Below are 16,918 nucleotides of genomic sequence, written 5' to 3' on the forward strand. Positions count from 1 at the left end.
CAGTATTAAACTTGCTTGTAGTATTAATAAGTGAACTTTGTGGATATAAGACCTTGGGCTAGCATAACCTGATATTAGACCTTGGGCCGGCATAACTTATCTCCCTCCTAGGGGGATTTTTGTAGACTTATGTAAGGGTTCATCATTCACATTGTGGATTAGTAAAGGACCAATCTTGATTTTCTGAAAGTTAACAGACTAACCATGATCAGTTATGGACTTTCCATGATTTTTTCTGGGGAGGATAATACACAACGTATGTATCTTACCCTAATTTAATTCTGTGGAATGTAAGTCATTTGCTTAAAGATAGCCATCATTTAACACTTCATATAGCATCACAAATTAATAAGAAGACAAAAATATTAGATTATTTAATATTTTTAATGAGAGGGAGTTTCTCATGCTTAATTCATTGAGGGCCTTGCCACAAGACGAGATGAGCATGAGAAACTCCCACGAGTTGAAAAAAATGTTACATAATCTGTTTATTACTGTTTTGCTGAAGTGTAAGATATTAGTTTTCTATCATTTTAAATTTACCAAACCTAAATATGTAAGTTTTATAAGCACTGCAATGTTTCCTTGTGGGACTATTTTTCAGAGGAGTGCTAAGTGACGTCACATAAGTTGTGCAGCTATACGATAATTTTCAATCTCACTCGACTGGCGTGTGATTGAAAATTATTGTATAGGAAGATCAAAGGGATTTTTAAACTTGATAGCAATGAAGAGCAGATCTTAAATGAAAACTTGAATGCATGAAAGAAACATTTCAGATCATTTTCTCTAAAATAGTAAAATTAAAAGCAAAAAGGTGTCCTATTAAAAGTGTATCGATCAAAACTTTTCTTGCAATAATTTTTTGCTAAAAATGTCACTTTTATAGCAAATGAAATAAAATTGTGTTGACTTCTGAAGAAGCAGGCTTGTCGTGATCACAACTCAATTATTTATAGCTGTCTATTGGGTATTAGGGAATGGAGAGGCCCACTGTATCCTGGTCACTCAGATGTCAAATTGGAGAGGTCCACTGTGTCCTGGTAACTCAGATGTCAAATTGGAGAGGTCCACTGTATCCTGGTCACTCAAATGTAAAATTGGAGAGGTCAGTTGAATATGGTCACTTAAATGTCAAATTGGAGAGGTCTGCTGCATTCTAGTCACTCAAATGTCACATTGGAGAGGTCCACTGTATTCTGGTCTCTCAAATGTCAAATTGGAGAGGTCCACTGTATTCTGAACACTCAAATGTCAAATTGGAGAAGTTCACCCTATCTTGGTGACTCAAATGTCATATTGGAGAGGTCCACTGTATTCTAGTCACTTAAATGTCAAATTGGAGAGGTCCATGGTATCTTGGTCACTCAATGTCAAATTTTAGAGGTTTACTGTATCGTGGTCACTCAAATGTCAAATTGGAAAGGTCTACTGTATTCTAGTCACTCAAAGGATAAATTGGAGAGGTCCACTGTATTCTGAAGACTCAAATGTCAAATTGGAGAGGTTCACCATATCCTGGTGACTCAAATGTCATATTGGAGAGGTCCACTGTATTCTAGTCACTCAAATGTAGAATTGGAGAGGTCAGCTGAATATGGTCACTTAAATGTCAAATTGGAGAGGTCTGCTGTATTCTAGTCACTAAAATGACAAATTGGAGAAGTCCACTGTATTCTGGTTTCTCAAATGTCAAATTGGAGAGGTCAACTGTATTCTGGTCACTCAAATGTCAAATTGGAGAGGTTCACCGTATCCTGGTGACTCAAATGTCACATTGGAGAGGTCCACTGTATTCTAGTCACTTAAATGTCAAATTAGAGAGATCCACTGTATCCTGGTCACTCAAATGTCAAATTGGAGAGGTCCACTGTATTCTAGTCACTTAAAAGTCATCTTGGAGAAGTCTACTGTGTTCTGGTCACTTATATGTAGAATTGGAGAGGTCTACTGTATCCTAGTCACTTAAGTGTCAAATTGGAGAGATCAACTGTATCCTAGTCACTTAAGTGTCAAATTGGAGAGATCAACTGTATTCTGGTAACTCTTATCAAATTGGAGAGGTCCACTGTATTCTAGTCACTTAAATGTCAAATTAGAGAGATCCACTGTATCCTGGTCACTCAAATGTCAAATTGGAGAGGTCCACTGTATTCTAGTCACTTAAAAGTCATCTTGGAGAAGTCTACTGTGTTCTGGTCACTTATATGTAGAATTGGAGAGGTCTACTGTATCCTAGTCACTTAAGTGTCAAATTGGAGAGATCAACTGTATTCTGGTAACTCTTATCAAATTGGAGAGGTCCACTGTATTCTAGTCACTTAAATGTCAAATTGGAGAAGTCCATTGTCTTCTGGTAACTCAAATGTCAAATTGGAGAAGTCCACTGTCTTCTGATTCCTCAAATGTCAAATTGGAGAAGTCCATTGCATTCTGGTATAAAAGTTGTTGAAGAGGTCAAGTTGTTTATTTAAAAGATTAGAAATAAGAATGTGTAAACTACACTATTCAGTTAAAATGTACTTGATATTTGAAAATACATGTCTTTCAATATTTCTCTTGGTCTTACTTGGTTAACACGTATGTACATGTATGGTTAGAATAGAAGGTAAAAAAAATACTTCATAAATTTACACGTCTTTTGTGGGTATTCTGATGCCCATTGCAGAGATATTCTACATGTTTGGAAGCAAAATCTATTTGAAATCAATGTCATTTTCACAGTATCACATCTCCATGGAAAAGATTCTGTTTCAAATCCAAAAGAAAGTTATGGACCATTTTAAGATTCTGCATGATGTAAATCACAATTAATTGTGGATTTTACTATTTCTCTGTCTGACTTAATTGATTTTTAGTGACATCTGACACCCCATAATGTACATTTCATTCAGTCATTACCAAAATAAATGACTTTATCCAAGAAGTCATGCAGTGTCTGATTTTTACTGCTCGATTTACAGTAAAGTGCTTCTAAAGGGTCAGATTATTGTTGTTATGATCATCATACAGAAGAGGAAGTCTGCTACTGAATGATTTTCCTCCAGAATGATTGGTTTCTGTCTGATTATGTAACGTTATGGAGATTAGAGAGTCAATGGATAGTTTGAAGGAAACGATTATACTGGACATATTGACTAGGAGATTAGAGAGTCTATGACTAGTTTGAAGGAAGTAACTTTATAGATGTAGTGACAATGTTTTATATACTTCTATTTCCTCTGGGTGGTAGTGGGAAGAAGACAACTTACATGGATCGTATTATCTGTATCATAAATAAAAGATTAGATGTACATCATTGTTAAGCTTAGCAATGATCATGCTGTAACCAGTTACAGTGTGTATATCAAATTATTTATTATAACTATTATAAATACAGAACAAAAGGAATCTAAAAAAAATCAGATTCAATTTAATAGATTATAGAATTTTCAAAATTTGAAACAGAAATATACAGGCTGTGATTTTCATTGTCTAAGATAACTACAAGTTGTGAAAAGCATTTGTGAAATTATTGGAAAACTTATGAATTATAAATTCTACTTACATTCACACCAGATCACATCATCAGATAGTACAGACATTCACATCAGAACTGACAGAGTATACTGACATTCCATTCCATCAGACTATACTGACATTAACAGCAGATCATGACATCAGATTATACAGACATTCTCACAAGATCATGACATCAGGTAGTACAGACATTCACACCAGATCATGACATTTGTTTCTTCAGACATTCATACAAGAGTGGGGCATCAGATTGTACAGACATTCACACCAGATCATGACATCTGTTTCTTCAGACATTCACATCAGAGCATGACATCAAAATTTACTGACATTCCATTGCATCAGACTATACTGACATTAACAGCAGATCATGACATCAGATTATACAGACATTCTCACCAGATCATGACATCAGATTATACAGACATTCTCACCAGTTCATGACATCAGGTTATACAGACATTCACACCAGATCTAGATCATGGCATCAGATTGTACAGATATTCACACCAGATCATGACATTTGTTTCTTCAGACATTCATACAAGAGCATGGCATCAGATTGTGCAGACATTCACACCAGATCATGACATCTGTTTCTTCAGACATTCATACCAGAGCATGACATCAGATTGTGCAGACATTCACACCAGATCATGATATCAGATTATACAGACATACACACCAGATCATGACATCTGTTTCTTCAGACATTCACACTAGATCATGTCATCAGAAAGTACAGACATTCACACCAGGTCATGTCATCAGAAAGTACAGACATTCACACCAGATCATGGCATCAGATTGTTCAGACATTCACACCAGATCATGACATCAGATTGTACAGACATTCACACCAGATCATGGCATCAGATTGTACAGATATTCATACCAGATTATGACATCTGTTTCTTCAGACATTCATACCAGTTCATGTCATCAGATTGTACAGACATTCATACCAGATTATGACATCTGTTTCTTCAGACATTCACACTAGATCATGTCATCGGAAAGTACAGACATTCACACCAGGTCATGTCATCAGAAAGTACAGACATTCACACCAGATCATGGCATCAGATTGTTCAGACATTCACACCAGATCATGACATCAGATTGTACAGACATTCACACTAGATCATGACATCAGATGGTACAGACATTCACACCAGATCATGACATCAGATAGTACAGACATTCACACCAGGTCATGACATTTGTTTCTTCAGACATTCACACCAGATCATGGTATCAGATTGTACAGACATTCACACCAGATCAAATCATCAGATAGTGCAGACATTCACACCAGATCATGGTATCAGATTGTACAGACATTCACACCAAATCATGACATCAACTTGTACAGACATTCACACCAGATCATTACATCTGTTTCTTCAGACATTCACACTAGATCATGGTATCAGATTGTACAGACATTTACAGAAATTCACACCAGATCATGGCATCAGATTGTAGAGACATTCACACCAAATCATGACATCAAATAGTACAGATATTCACACAAGATCATGGCATCAGATTGTACCAGGCGTCCTGAAGTTTCTTTTGAGTTGAAGTTGTTTGTAACTCCTTTTTAGGAATTATTGCAATTCAATTGAAAAAAAATGACAACATTCATTTTGATAGTGTGTAACTAGTGCTGTCAGATCTGTAATTACCTGTATACTAGTACATGTATTATTGTAGAGTGGAAGATCATAAGGTCATAAAAGACTTAATTCTACTTCAGATTTGTTAATTAGAATTTTTGTTTGTCAGCAATATTTTAATAAAATTGATACCAAATGTAACAATGACAATTATTTTAGACAATTTCTGGTGAGGGACATGGGGAACTGTTCTTTTATTCCTTCTGTCTGAAATACTTTAACAGATTGAAAGAAATAAAGTATTCCTATTAAAATTTCCTTCTATTCTAGTAATTAGGGCCCTGTCAATATGTGACTGACATCCTCTAGTTTTCACACTATTTGTCTGTCCATCCATTGGTAACAAATTGTGTCTGGGATGTAACTTTGTTGTCTTTTGTAGTAAACTTTTGATACTTTACAAATTAGAACAGTTCAAGATTATGTGTCATGTACCATATTTGATAAACTTTGACCTTGAACTTAGACCTCATGGTCAAATAATGATTTTTGCATGCAAATTTGTGTCCAGACTGTAAATGTTTTGTGTTTTGGTGTTGGCTTCTGGTATTTGGTGTGAGGGTAGATTAGCTCAAGACTATGTGTCACATGCTATAGTTCAGAGTCAAATAAATAAATTTTGCATAACTGTTTTGCATGATAAACTAAATCTGTTGTGCATGGCTGATGTACATGATTTTTACCATAGTAGGGCCCATAGAGATGGATTCCATCTCAATTATAAATATTTTATTCTCTATTTAATGGTAGCCATGGGGACACAAAAAAAATGCTCTGTTAGATCATTGATTTTTTAACAAGGATTTTTCTGAAATTATAAATATTACTAGATTTTACACAGTTTTCTTTGCTCTTCACTGTGCCTTATATTTAAGCAGTTTTGTTCCACCCCTGATTTGAAAGTTATTTTTAATTCAGTTGATTACAAGTATTTAATAGTGATGTAAAGTGCTATCAGATCTGTATATAATTTCCTTTATAGAATGAAAGTTAATTAGATCATACAGAATTTACTTATAGATTTTTCTTAGTTATGAATTGCTCTGTGTCATAGGAATGTCTAATTAATCAGTTATATTTGCTATTAAGTTGCTGTAAACATATTGAGTAATTTTTTGTTTTATAAATAATAGTTTCATTATCTGCAGTAGTAGGGTTCAACATTTACATAAGTGTCAGTTGTCAGTTTGTAGGGTGGTTATGTTTAATCACAAGAAAGGTTAGAGAAGGGCATTCAGTGTGAAATGATGTATCTACAGTCCAAATAGTTAAATTTTCAATTTTAACAAATTTAAAACAGGAGATGTACCAAAGGTGCTAAAATTGAATTCTTGAGCCACCAAGGAATGTAGAAATGAACAATGACACAAAATGTGTAAGATTTGGTTTCTTGCTTGACTTTAATTTTCAATAAGTTGCACATTCTTGGCAATTTAAAAAAAAAGCTCATTGTGTGCAACATTATAACAAGTTTCAGAGAATCAGTAATTTATGTGAATTTAAAATAATTTATGTGAGTATAAAAAAAGAACTGACTTCAATATTGAAATTTGGACATCTCTATCAAGTATCATGCTGACAAATTATTTTTGAATCCTCCAGTAACTGATAAGTTCTATAGATAAAGTGCATTGTAACCTATCTAAACTGACCCTTCAATCAATCTGCAACCTAATAAAATATCCTTCAATATGTTGCTAGCTTTCAGTAACTGTCAGCTTTCTATAATCTGCAACTTTAAAAAATATCCTTCAATATGTTGCTAGCTTTCAGTAACTGTCAGTATTCTGTAATCTGTAACCTTATAAAATATCCTTCATTATGATGCTAGTTTTCAGTAACTGTTAGTATTCTATAATCTGTAACTTTATAAAATATCCTTCAATATGTTACTAGTTTTCAGTTACTGTCCGCTTTCTATAACCTGTAACCTTATAAAATATCCTTCAATATGTTGCTAGCTTTCAGTAACTGTCAGTATTCTGTAATCTGTAACCTTATAAAATATCCTTCATTATGATGCTAGTTTTCAGTAACTGTTAGTATTCTATAATCTGTAACTTTATAAAATATCCTTCAATATGTTACTAGTTTTCAGTTACTGTCCGCTTTCTATAACCTGTAACCTTATAAAATATCCTTCAATATGATGCTAGCTTTCAGTAACTGTCAGCATTCTATAATCTGTTATCTTATAAAATATCCTTCAATATGTTGCTAGTTTTCAGTAACTGTCAGCATTCTATAACCTGTAACCTTATAAAATATCCTTCAATATGATGCTAGCTTTCAGTAACTGTCAGCATTCTCTAATCTGTAACCTTATAAAATATCCTTCAATATGTGGCTACTTTTCAGTTACTGTCAGCGTTCTATAATCTGTAACCTTATAAAATATCCTTCATTATGTTGCTAGTTTTCAGTAACTGTCAGCATTCTATAGTTATGGGTGTTTATGGTTACCAGCATCAATGGTTACAGGCGTTTATGGTTAATAATGTCGACGGTTACTGACATCTATTGTTACCTACTTTTATGATACCAGTTTCTATGGTTACCAAATTCCATGGTTACCAGGATCTATGGTTATAATCGTCTAGGGTAATAGACATCTATGGTTACTGACGTCTGTGGTTATCATTGTTTAAGATTCCTGGTGTCTATGGTTAATAAATCTATGGTTATCAATGTTTAAGATTCCTGATGTCTGTGGTTACTGACATCTATGGTTAAGGACTTCCATGGTTTCTGATGTCTATGGTTAACGACAATATGGTTACCTACATCTATGGTTACCTACATCTATGATTATCAACATCTATGGTAACTGACGTCTATGGTTACCTACGTCTATGGGTACCTACATCTATGGTTACCTACATCTATGATTATCAACATCTATGGTAATTGACGTCTATGGTTACCTACGTCTATGATTATCAACATCTTTGGTAACTGACGTCTATGGTTACCTACATCTATGGTTACCTACGTCTATGATTATCAACATCTATGGTAACTGAAGTCTATGGTTACCTACATCTATGGTTACCTACATCTATGATTATCAACATCTATGGTAACTGACATCTATGGTTACCTACGTCTATGGGTACCTACATCTATGGTTACATACGTCTATGATTATCAACATCTATGGTAATTGACGTCTATGGATACCTACGTCTATGATTATCAACATCTTTGGTAACTGACGTCTATGGTTACCTACGTCTATAGTTACCTACGTCTATGATTATCAACATCTAGGGTAATTGACATCTATGGTTACCTACGTCTGTGATTATCAACATCTATGGTAACTGAGGTCTATGGTTACCTACGTCTACGGTTACCTACATCTATGGTTACCTACATCTATGATTATCAACATCTATGGTAATTGACGTCTATGGTTACCTACGTCTATGATTATCAACATCTTTGGTAACTGACATCTATGGTTACCTACATCTATGGTTACCTACGTCTATGATTATCAACATCTATGGTAATTGACGTCTATGGTTACCTACGTCTATGATTATCAACATCTTTGGTAACTGACGTCTATGGTTACCTACGTCTATGGTTACCTACATCTATGGTTACCTACGTCTATGATTATCAACATCTATGGTAATTGACGTCTATGGTTACCTACGTCTGTGATTATCAACATCTATGGTAACTGAGGTCTATGGTTACCTACGTCTATGGTTACCTACATCTATGGTTACCTACATCTATGATTATCAACATCTATGGTAACTGACGTCTATGGTTACCTACATCTATGGTTACCTACATCTATGATTATCAACATCTATGGTAACTGAGGTCTATGGTTACCTACGTCTATGGTTACCTACATCTATGATTATCAACATCTATGGTAATTGACGTCTATGGTTACCTACGTCTATGATTATCAACATCTTTGGTAACTGACGTCTATGGTTACCTACGTCTATGGTTACCTACATCTATGGTTACCTACGTCTATGATTATCAACATCTATGGTAATTGATGTCTATGGTTACCTACGTCTATGATTATCAACATCTTTGGTAACTGACGTCTATGGTTACCTACATCTATGGTTACCTACGTCTATGATTATCAACATCTATGGTAACTGAGGTCTATGGTTACCTACATCTATGGTTACCTACATCTATGATTTTCAACATCTATGGTAATTGATGTCTATGGTTACCAATGTCTATGATTACCAAACATGTCTATTGTATATGTTACTTATGACTAGTTAGTCCAAGATTTTTCCTCTATAACTAATTTTGCGTATTTGATTTTGTTTGCAGTACGAATCCAGAAAGGGAAGACTGAGATAGTACTTACTAAGGAAACAGTCAGTCAATGGAATTCTATAGGAAAACCCTTACAGAAACATAATACATTTAAAATAAACAAAGATATAGGTAAATATAGACATCTTTACATGATGGAGGATGTAGTTTTCATATTTAATAGTACTCTATATTTCTATGTTTCCTTGATAGAGAGCAAAGTCATGCTAATGGTAATCTATATGAATGTGAGCTTTAAGTGACTGGAAATGAAAATAAAATTTTTTTGTGCACCCAGGATTTTGAAAAATAAAAGAAAAAAACAGACTAGACTGGTCACCTCATTCAAATTATTTTGGCTTGAGTAGTTCAATTACAAAGGACATGATGCCATCTGACCATTGAGGCAAGAATTAAAACTCATGAGTTGTTTCAATATTGATTTCTAAAAAAAATGCACAAAACAATTTTTTTCATTTAATAAAAACTATTAGCTTAAAAAATAAAGTGCCATAGCTGTAGCAGGCAGTCTTTGGACAGGTTATACACTCCTCATATCATTAAAACCAAATGACATCAGGCTTAATTTTTTCTCCTTCTAATCTATGGAGAAATGTTCTGTTCTTAGAACTGATGTTAACATTTATCTATGCATTATGCAGTGTTTAGAATTGATTTTTGGCATTAGTCTAAAAATTAACTGAGTGCTTCAATTCAATATTTAGGGTTTGATACACAATGACTACTTTTAATATCTAAAACAGTTCAAACCTTGGTATTGACTTTAAGTAAATCCGTGTCATGAGTCATAACTAAGTTGTTACATATTGTAAAATGAAAATATAAAACATATGTATGGAAGGGAGTGTTAACTCAGATGACTAGAATAATATACTGTGAAAGTACTTTTAATTCGTGGGTTAGGGAAAAAGTTCCTTGATTCTTGTATTTGTTGTTTTGAAGTTTTCTTTATACACATCAATGAGAATCTCCTCTTTTGCTGGATTTGGCTTGCCCACAAACACCATGAAAATTGGTACCCCACATACTTTCACAACAGATTTAAGGTCATCATAACTGTACACTGTTCTGATAAAGTCATCATAACTGTACAATGTTCTGATAGTCATTACAACTGTACACTGTTCTGATAGTCTTTACAACTATACACTGTTCTGATAAAGTGATTACAACTGTACACTGTTCTGATAGTCATTACAACTGTACACTGTTCTGATAAAGTCATTATAACTGTACACTGTTCTGATAAAGTCATTACAACTGTACACTGTTCTGATAAAGTCATTATAACTGTACACTGTTCTCATTTGCTCATTTGCTTTTGTTACTTTGTATGTATGATTTTAGTTACTATATGTTCTTTGTTGTGTATGTCGGTTTGTCTGGTCTTTGTCCCTGGATTACATTCTTTTGATTGCTGCTATAACCTTGGTTCCTGTGATTACACTGAACACTGTTCTGATCTGTTCTTGACTATGTTAACTTTTGTTTTACAGAAACAACATATCACTCATGTAGTTTAGAATCAGTCACTGATATTACACATGACAGTAAACTACTGTGTATAAATCTACCTCCAGAACTAAACATGTATATTCCAGTTGGCCATCATGTACATATGCAACATGATATATCAGGTCAGTAACACATACAATTTACATACAAACACACACACAGATGAACTCAAGTATACATTGGCACACACACATTCTTCAGTATAAATCTACCTTCAGAACTAAACATTTATCCAGTTTATATGTAGATACATTTCCAAACAAATTCTACTGTCACCCCAGAGTTGTCTTTCTTCCCAAATGGTAATGTAATTTAGGTATACCCCTTGAGATCATGTTTGTCCATCTCTAATGTAATTACTTTTTAGGTATGAAAATAGCAAGGAGTTATACAGCTGTGATAAAGTCATTATCTTCGGAAAACCAAGATGAAAGAGAAGGGAGCATTGTATACCTGATGATAAAGATATACCCAGATGGTGCACTGACACCATGGATTGGTAACTTATCACCAGGTAAGTACTAACATTATGGGTAAGGCAGCAGAAACTATAATAAAGTTGTTGAATAATTGTAAAGGTGGCTTACAACATAAATACCAATGAAAAAGTTCAGGCTGGTGGCTTACATTATAAACACCCATCATAAAGTTCAGACAGGTCATAAATACCCTTGATTAAGTTCATGCTGGTGGCTTGCAACATACATATCCATGATGAAGTTCAGGCTGGTGGCTTACTACAAAAAGCCCATAATAAAGTTCAGGCTGCTGGCTTACAACATAAATATACATGATAAAGTTCAGACTGGTGGCTTACATTATAATAACCCATGATAAAATTCAGGCTGGTAGTTTAAAACTGAAGTTCTATCATAATACCTAAATTACTTTTTTCTGTATGAAGGGTTTAGAGAATTTTTATATTTTTTCAAAATTAGGTGATCTAATTGACATCAGTTATCCCGAGGGAAATTTCCAGGAGGAGAGGTTAACAGATTTATCTGACCTGATGTTGTATGCTGCTGGTACAGGATTTACACCAATGATCAGGCTTATATACCACTGTCTATATGTAGATAATAAACCCGATAGGTGAGTAACTATGGAGATTTTAGAGATCAAGGCAAGGTTTGAGACCAGCATGGGTCAGGCTGATAAACAAATGTCTGTTTATAGATGAGGTACAACAAAGGTCAGATTACTTACTTGGTTGAGGATACCACTGCCAATATATGGATACTGTGAAAGTACTATTGTTCATGGGGTACCAATTTTTGTGGTATTCATGGTTAAAACAAAACCAAGAAATTTGGTTCCCAACGAAAAGGAAATTTCCATTGATGTATTTACTGAAAACCTCAAAACCACAATTTCAAGAATCCACAAATTTGTGTTTCTTCCCTAATCCACAAAAATTGGTATCCACGAATTAAAGTACTTTCACAGTAACAAATGAAGTAGTTGAGTTACAATGGAAATTCTATTGTAAAAGCAAAGACAGGGGATCAGGCTTATATTCCATGGTCTAACAACTGATAACAAAGTTAAAATAGCTGTAAACTCAGAGTTTGTTAGAAATTCTTAAAATAAAAATAAAAACAGAAACCAAAAGAGGATCACTAATTGGTGCAAAAATAGTCAGAATCACTGTAGTGGGAGGGGATGGTAGATTTTGTCCAGAAGATGTTATTCTGTTTATTTATGATGCAATATATAATGAAATTTTGTCATTATGACACTGGCTAACATTGATAAACGAAAAACAATTGTTATTGTTGCCTGTTGTTGAATTGAATGATTAACACTGCTGTAATGAAGTCTTTGTTTTCCCTTTATACAACACATTTTTTGTTATGATGATATTTTTCTATATTTTTCAGGAAAATAAAACTTGTGTTTTTCAACAAAACTGAAAAAGATATATTATGGCGAGATCAATTGGATGTCCTAGCGAGTAATTTTACCAAGTAAGTGACTGCATTACCTTACAGGACTTAACATGTAACAGATTCAATATAACTGTAATTAATTAGTTCTATATATAGACTTGTACTAATCTGTTCAATGTGAGGTTTTTGTAGTTTTACTATCCAAGTGGATATAGCTTCAATGCTGTCCAGGCAAAAGTGCCCATATTTCACTGACAATAAAATTGTGAATTCTTTGAAAGATTGATCTATCTCTTGTCATGTTAGCTTTCATTTTAGCCAGTTGTCCAGAAGTGTATGCATCTACTTAAGACTAGTAAATGCGTTTTTTTATTAAAAATATTTATGGTATAAAAATAGGAGATGTGGTATTATTGTCAATGAGATAGTCATCCACAAAATACCAAGCAATGAACAAATAAACTTCTACAGTTCACCAAACAGTCAAAACCCATACCATAAAGCAAGATGTAAAAGGCCCCAAAAATGATATGATACATTTCATACAAGACAAAATTCTACCTATAGCAAAAACATAAAACAGATAACAATGAACATAAAAAATGATAACCACTGGGCTACAGGTTCCTGACTTGGGATAGGCACATAAAGTATGTGGTGGGTTTAAACATGTTTGTGAGCACCCTAACCTGGGGCAATAGTGGAAAAATACAAGTATGTGGTGGGTTTAAATATGTTTGTGAGCACCCTAACCTGGGGCAATGGTAGAAGAGTAATCAAGGGAACCAAGGTTATAGCGGTAATCAAAAGAATGTAATCCAGGGACAAAGAGCAGACATGGAAAACATACATACACAACATAGAACATAAAGTAACTAAAATCATACATACAAAATAACAAAAGCAAATGAGCAACTCGGACTCCACTAAAAACTGGGAGCATGGACCAGGTGCACCGGTGGGGTAAGCGTCCTCAGCTTTTCTAGAAACACCCGCCAAATTGCTCATGTAGCAATGTAACCCTGTTCCATAAGCCTATTTGTTAGAGTTCTAGTGCGAAACAAAAAGTCTGCGTAGTTTCGGCAAGCTCTGGCATAACGTATGAGTTGTGAAAAGTACAAGTATGCGGTGGGTTTAAACATGTGTGAGTGCCCTAACCTGGGGCAATGGTGGAAAAATACAAGTATGTGGTGGGTTAAATATGTTTGTGAATGCCCTAACCTGGGGCAATGGTGGAAAAATACAAGTATGTGGTGGATTTAAACATATTTGTGAGTGCACTAATCTGGGGCAATGGTGGAAAAATACAACAATAAATGGAACTGTAAAAATGTGTTGAATTCGGATTTAACTCTTAAGATTGATACAGAAAACCAACACCTTAACAAAAGACAACAAGCTGTACCTATCTCGAAAGAGTACTGGCTGTTTCTGTTAGATAGTTCAAAAACCATAAGCAACTGATAAGCACACATAGTTTACTCGAACAAATGTGTCAATAAAAAACATGTCCAACAGGATTTAGTGAAAACATATCATAAAATGTCTAAAAAAACACAAGGTCTTCATGCAAATGCCAAGATAAAACGTATTGGCCAGAAGTGGGACACAATTTGTCATTTTTTATATAAATAATTTAAGCTATGATATTGTAACTTAATATCGAATTGACACATATATTATTTCTAGTTTAACTATTGAGCATGTCCTGTCTGCAGCAGACGATAGCTGGAAAGGTCAGAGAGGTCGAATCAACAAAAAAATGATGGAAGATTTTACTCCTGCTGTCAGCTCAAAATTGCTCATCTGTGCCTGTGGACCAACTGGTTTTACTGATACAGTTTGTCAGTATGTATTCAGCTCTAGTGTTTCATTAGTTACATCAGGAATTCACATATAAAACTGATAGGGAATTTCTCATTGGAGATTGAATATTTATACAATGGTATTTGTTACTTTATTTGACCATAAAAAAAAATTATGATGTATAATGTATGGGGCTGTCGTTGTCTGTAAACATTTTCTTTTTGTGCAATAGCATGAATATTAGTTTGCTGATCTTCACAAAAGTTTATAACAAGTTATGGCCCCAACTTTTTTTGGAATCAAAGGCCAAAAACCAGCATTTTATAGAATTTAACTAACTTGAGTAGAAGGAATTTTCTCTTTCTGGTTATGTTTAAAGGTGTTCATGAACTAATCTCCAATAACTTTCTCTATATATATTTCAGGTTAGCTAAAGACCTGGGCCATAAAGAGGACAATATTCATGCATTTCTTGGATGAAACTTTCCAATCCATTATTCAAGATGCCTGTAAGGGGCTTACTCATTATTTTTTGTATAATTTCTGACTGTGATGTTAAGTTTTAAACTTATTTGTTATTTATTTTGTTTTTATATTAATAGAAAATATAGCAAAATAAATTATCTGATTTTTCTACATGATTGTTGTATTCCTTTTTAGCCCAGCTGGCCACAGGCCATGTGACCTAATGCCATCACTTGGCATCTGTCGTCATTAACAATTTTTCAAAACTCTTCTCCTCTTGACACTACTTGACCAATTGGAGCCAAACTTGGTTTGAATGTTCCTTGGGTATCCTATAAAGTACTGATTTGGATATGTTTGATCCCTCGAAAAACATGGCCACCATTACTAAAAATAGAACATAGGGGTCAGACAGTAGTTTTTCGCATATATCTCCAAAACCGTTAGGTTTAGCCAAATTCTGACTAGGTAAAAGTGTTCAGCATGATGAGATCTATCAATGGTCAAATTTTCATTTTAATCTGCTAAGCCATGTTGGAGTTATTGCCCTTTTTCAACATTTTTTTGTTGTTTTTAATGTTATCTCTTTCAAAAATCTTCTCCTCTGTCACTACTAGACCCATTAGAACCAAACTTGTTATGAATATTCCTTGGGATATCGTGCATAGAACTAATATGGGGATTTTTGATCTGTTGAAAAACATGGCAGCCGTTACTAAGAATAGAACATTGGGGTTGTCACGTGACTCCTTGTAAGTTATTGCCCTTGAAAGATGAGTAGAGATGTTTTTCTTTTTTTTATTTTTTGGAAAACTATAAGGTAGATAGAAACTTTCCATCTCTGAAATGATTATTATGATTGTCCTACCAGTCTTCTTGAGTCAAAATTGTTTGACAACTCCTTGTTAAATTTATTGCCCTTAAAAGACAAACTTTAACAAGGTGAGTGATTCAGCTCCTGGGAGCCTCTTGTTACTGTGACTTTTTTTGTAGATCAGATAGAATTTTTTTATGACTGTAACCTTGGCCTTGAATGAAATTACCCCAAAATCAATAGTGTTCTAACTTATCTGGTTTGTAACAATATCCCAAAGTTCCATTTGACTCCGATGCAAACTCCGTTTTGAGTTTTTGTCCAGAAACCTAATTTTTACAGAAAAAATTGAAGTTCTCACTAGGGATCTCACTATCCTGGTATGTAACAATATTTCAAAGTTTTGTTTGAATCTGATATAAATTTTTTCAGTCATTGTTCTGAAATTGATGTTGATGCACTCCTGCCCGTCTGCGTGCCATAATCAATCATAATAGTCGAGTTCAACTTAGTTCGAACTAGGCTAGACAAGTGGCTCCCAAGAGCCTGAATCACTCACCTGCTTTCAAGGGCAATAACTGTAACAAGGAGTTGTCCGACAATTTTGACTCAAAATATGACTTAGGTAGAACTTATGAGGATCATTTCATCAATTCAAGGGCAATAACTCTAACAAGGAGTCATCTGAAAACATTGATCCCCACAAACTTTTGTACCCCTTATCATAAGGATCATATCAACAACTGAAAGTTTCATTCTATCATAGTTTTCAAGTTATAGGCTGAAAACATAAAAACAAGCCACTTTTTTTTCACCTTTCAAGGGCAACAACTCTTACATAGAGTTGTCAGACAACTCTGATCCCTTGGAATTATTTATGGGCCTTATTATATGGA

The 16,918-nt window shown here is 34.2% G+C and overlaps 1 protein-coding gene across 4 annotated transcripts in view; it reads left to right on the forward strand.

The window, feature by feature from the left end:
- LOC148615468 (cytochrome b5 reductase 4-like) overlaps positions 1-15,379 on the forward strand; it is a 70,429-nt gene extending 55,050 nt beyond the window's left edge. For all 4 annotated transcript variants that reach the window (XM_088590366.1, XM_088590365.1, XM_088590363.1 and 1 more), the window contains 7 exons: positions 9,528-9,644; positions 11,030-11,170; positions 11,416-11,562; positions 11,987-12,140; positions 12,929-13,015; positions 14,627-14,785; positions 15,169-15,379. In XM_088590366.1, the coding sequence (XP_088446492.1) occupies positions 9,528-9,644; positions 11,030-11,170; positions 11,416-11,562; positions 11,987-12,140; positions 12,929-13,015; positions 14,627-14,785; positions 15,169-15,223 (860 nt within the window). In that variant the 3' untranslated portion in view covers positions 15,224-15,379. The remainder of the gene's footprint in view (positions 1-9,527; positions 9,645-11,029; positions 11,171-11,415; positions 11,563-11,986; positions 12,141-12,928; positions 13,016-14,626; positions 14,786-15,168) is intronic.
- Positions 15,380-16,918: the final 1,539 nt, after the last annotated feature.

This window comes from Perna viridis, chromosome 6 (assembly GCF_037379345.1).
Source record: "Perna viridis isolate PV_CMFRI_1.1 ecotype Kerala chromosome 6, ASM3737934v1, whole genome shotgun sequence".
NCBI classification, from domain to species: Eukaryota; Metazoa; Mollusca; class Bivalvia; order Mytilida; family Mytilidae; genus Perna; species Perna viridis.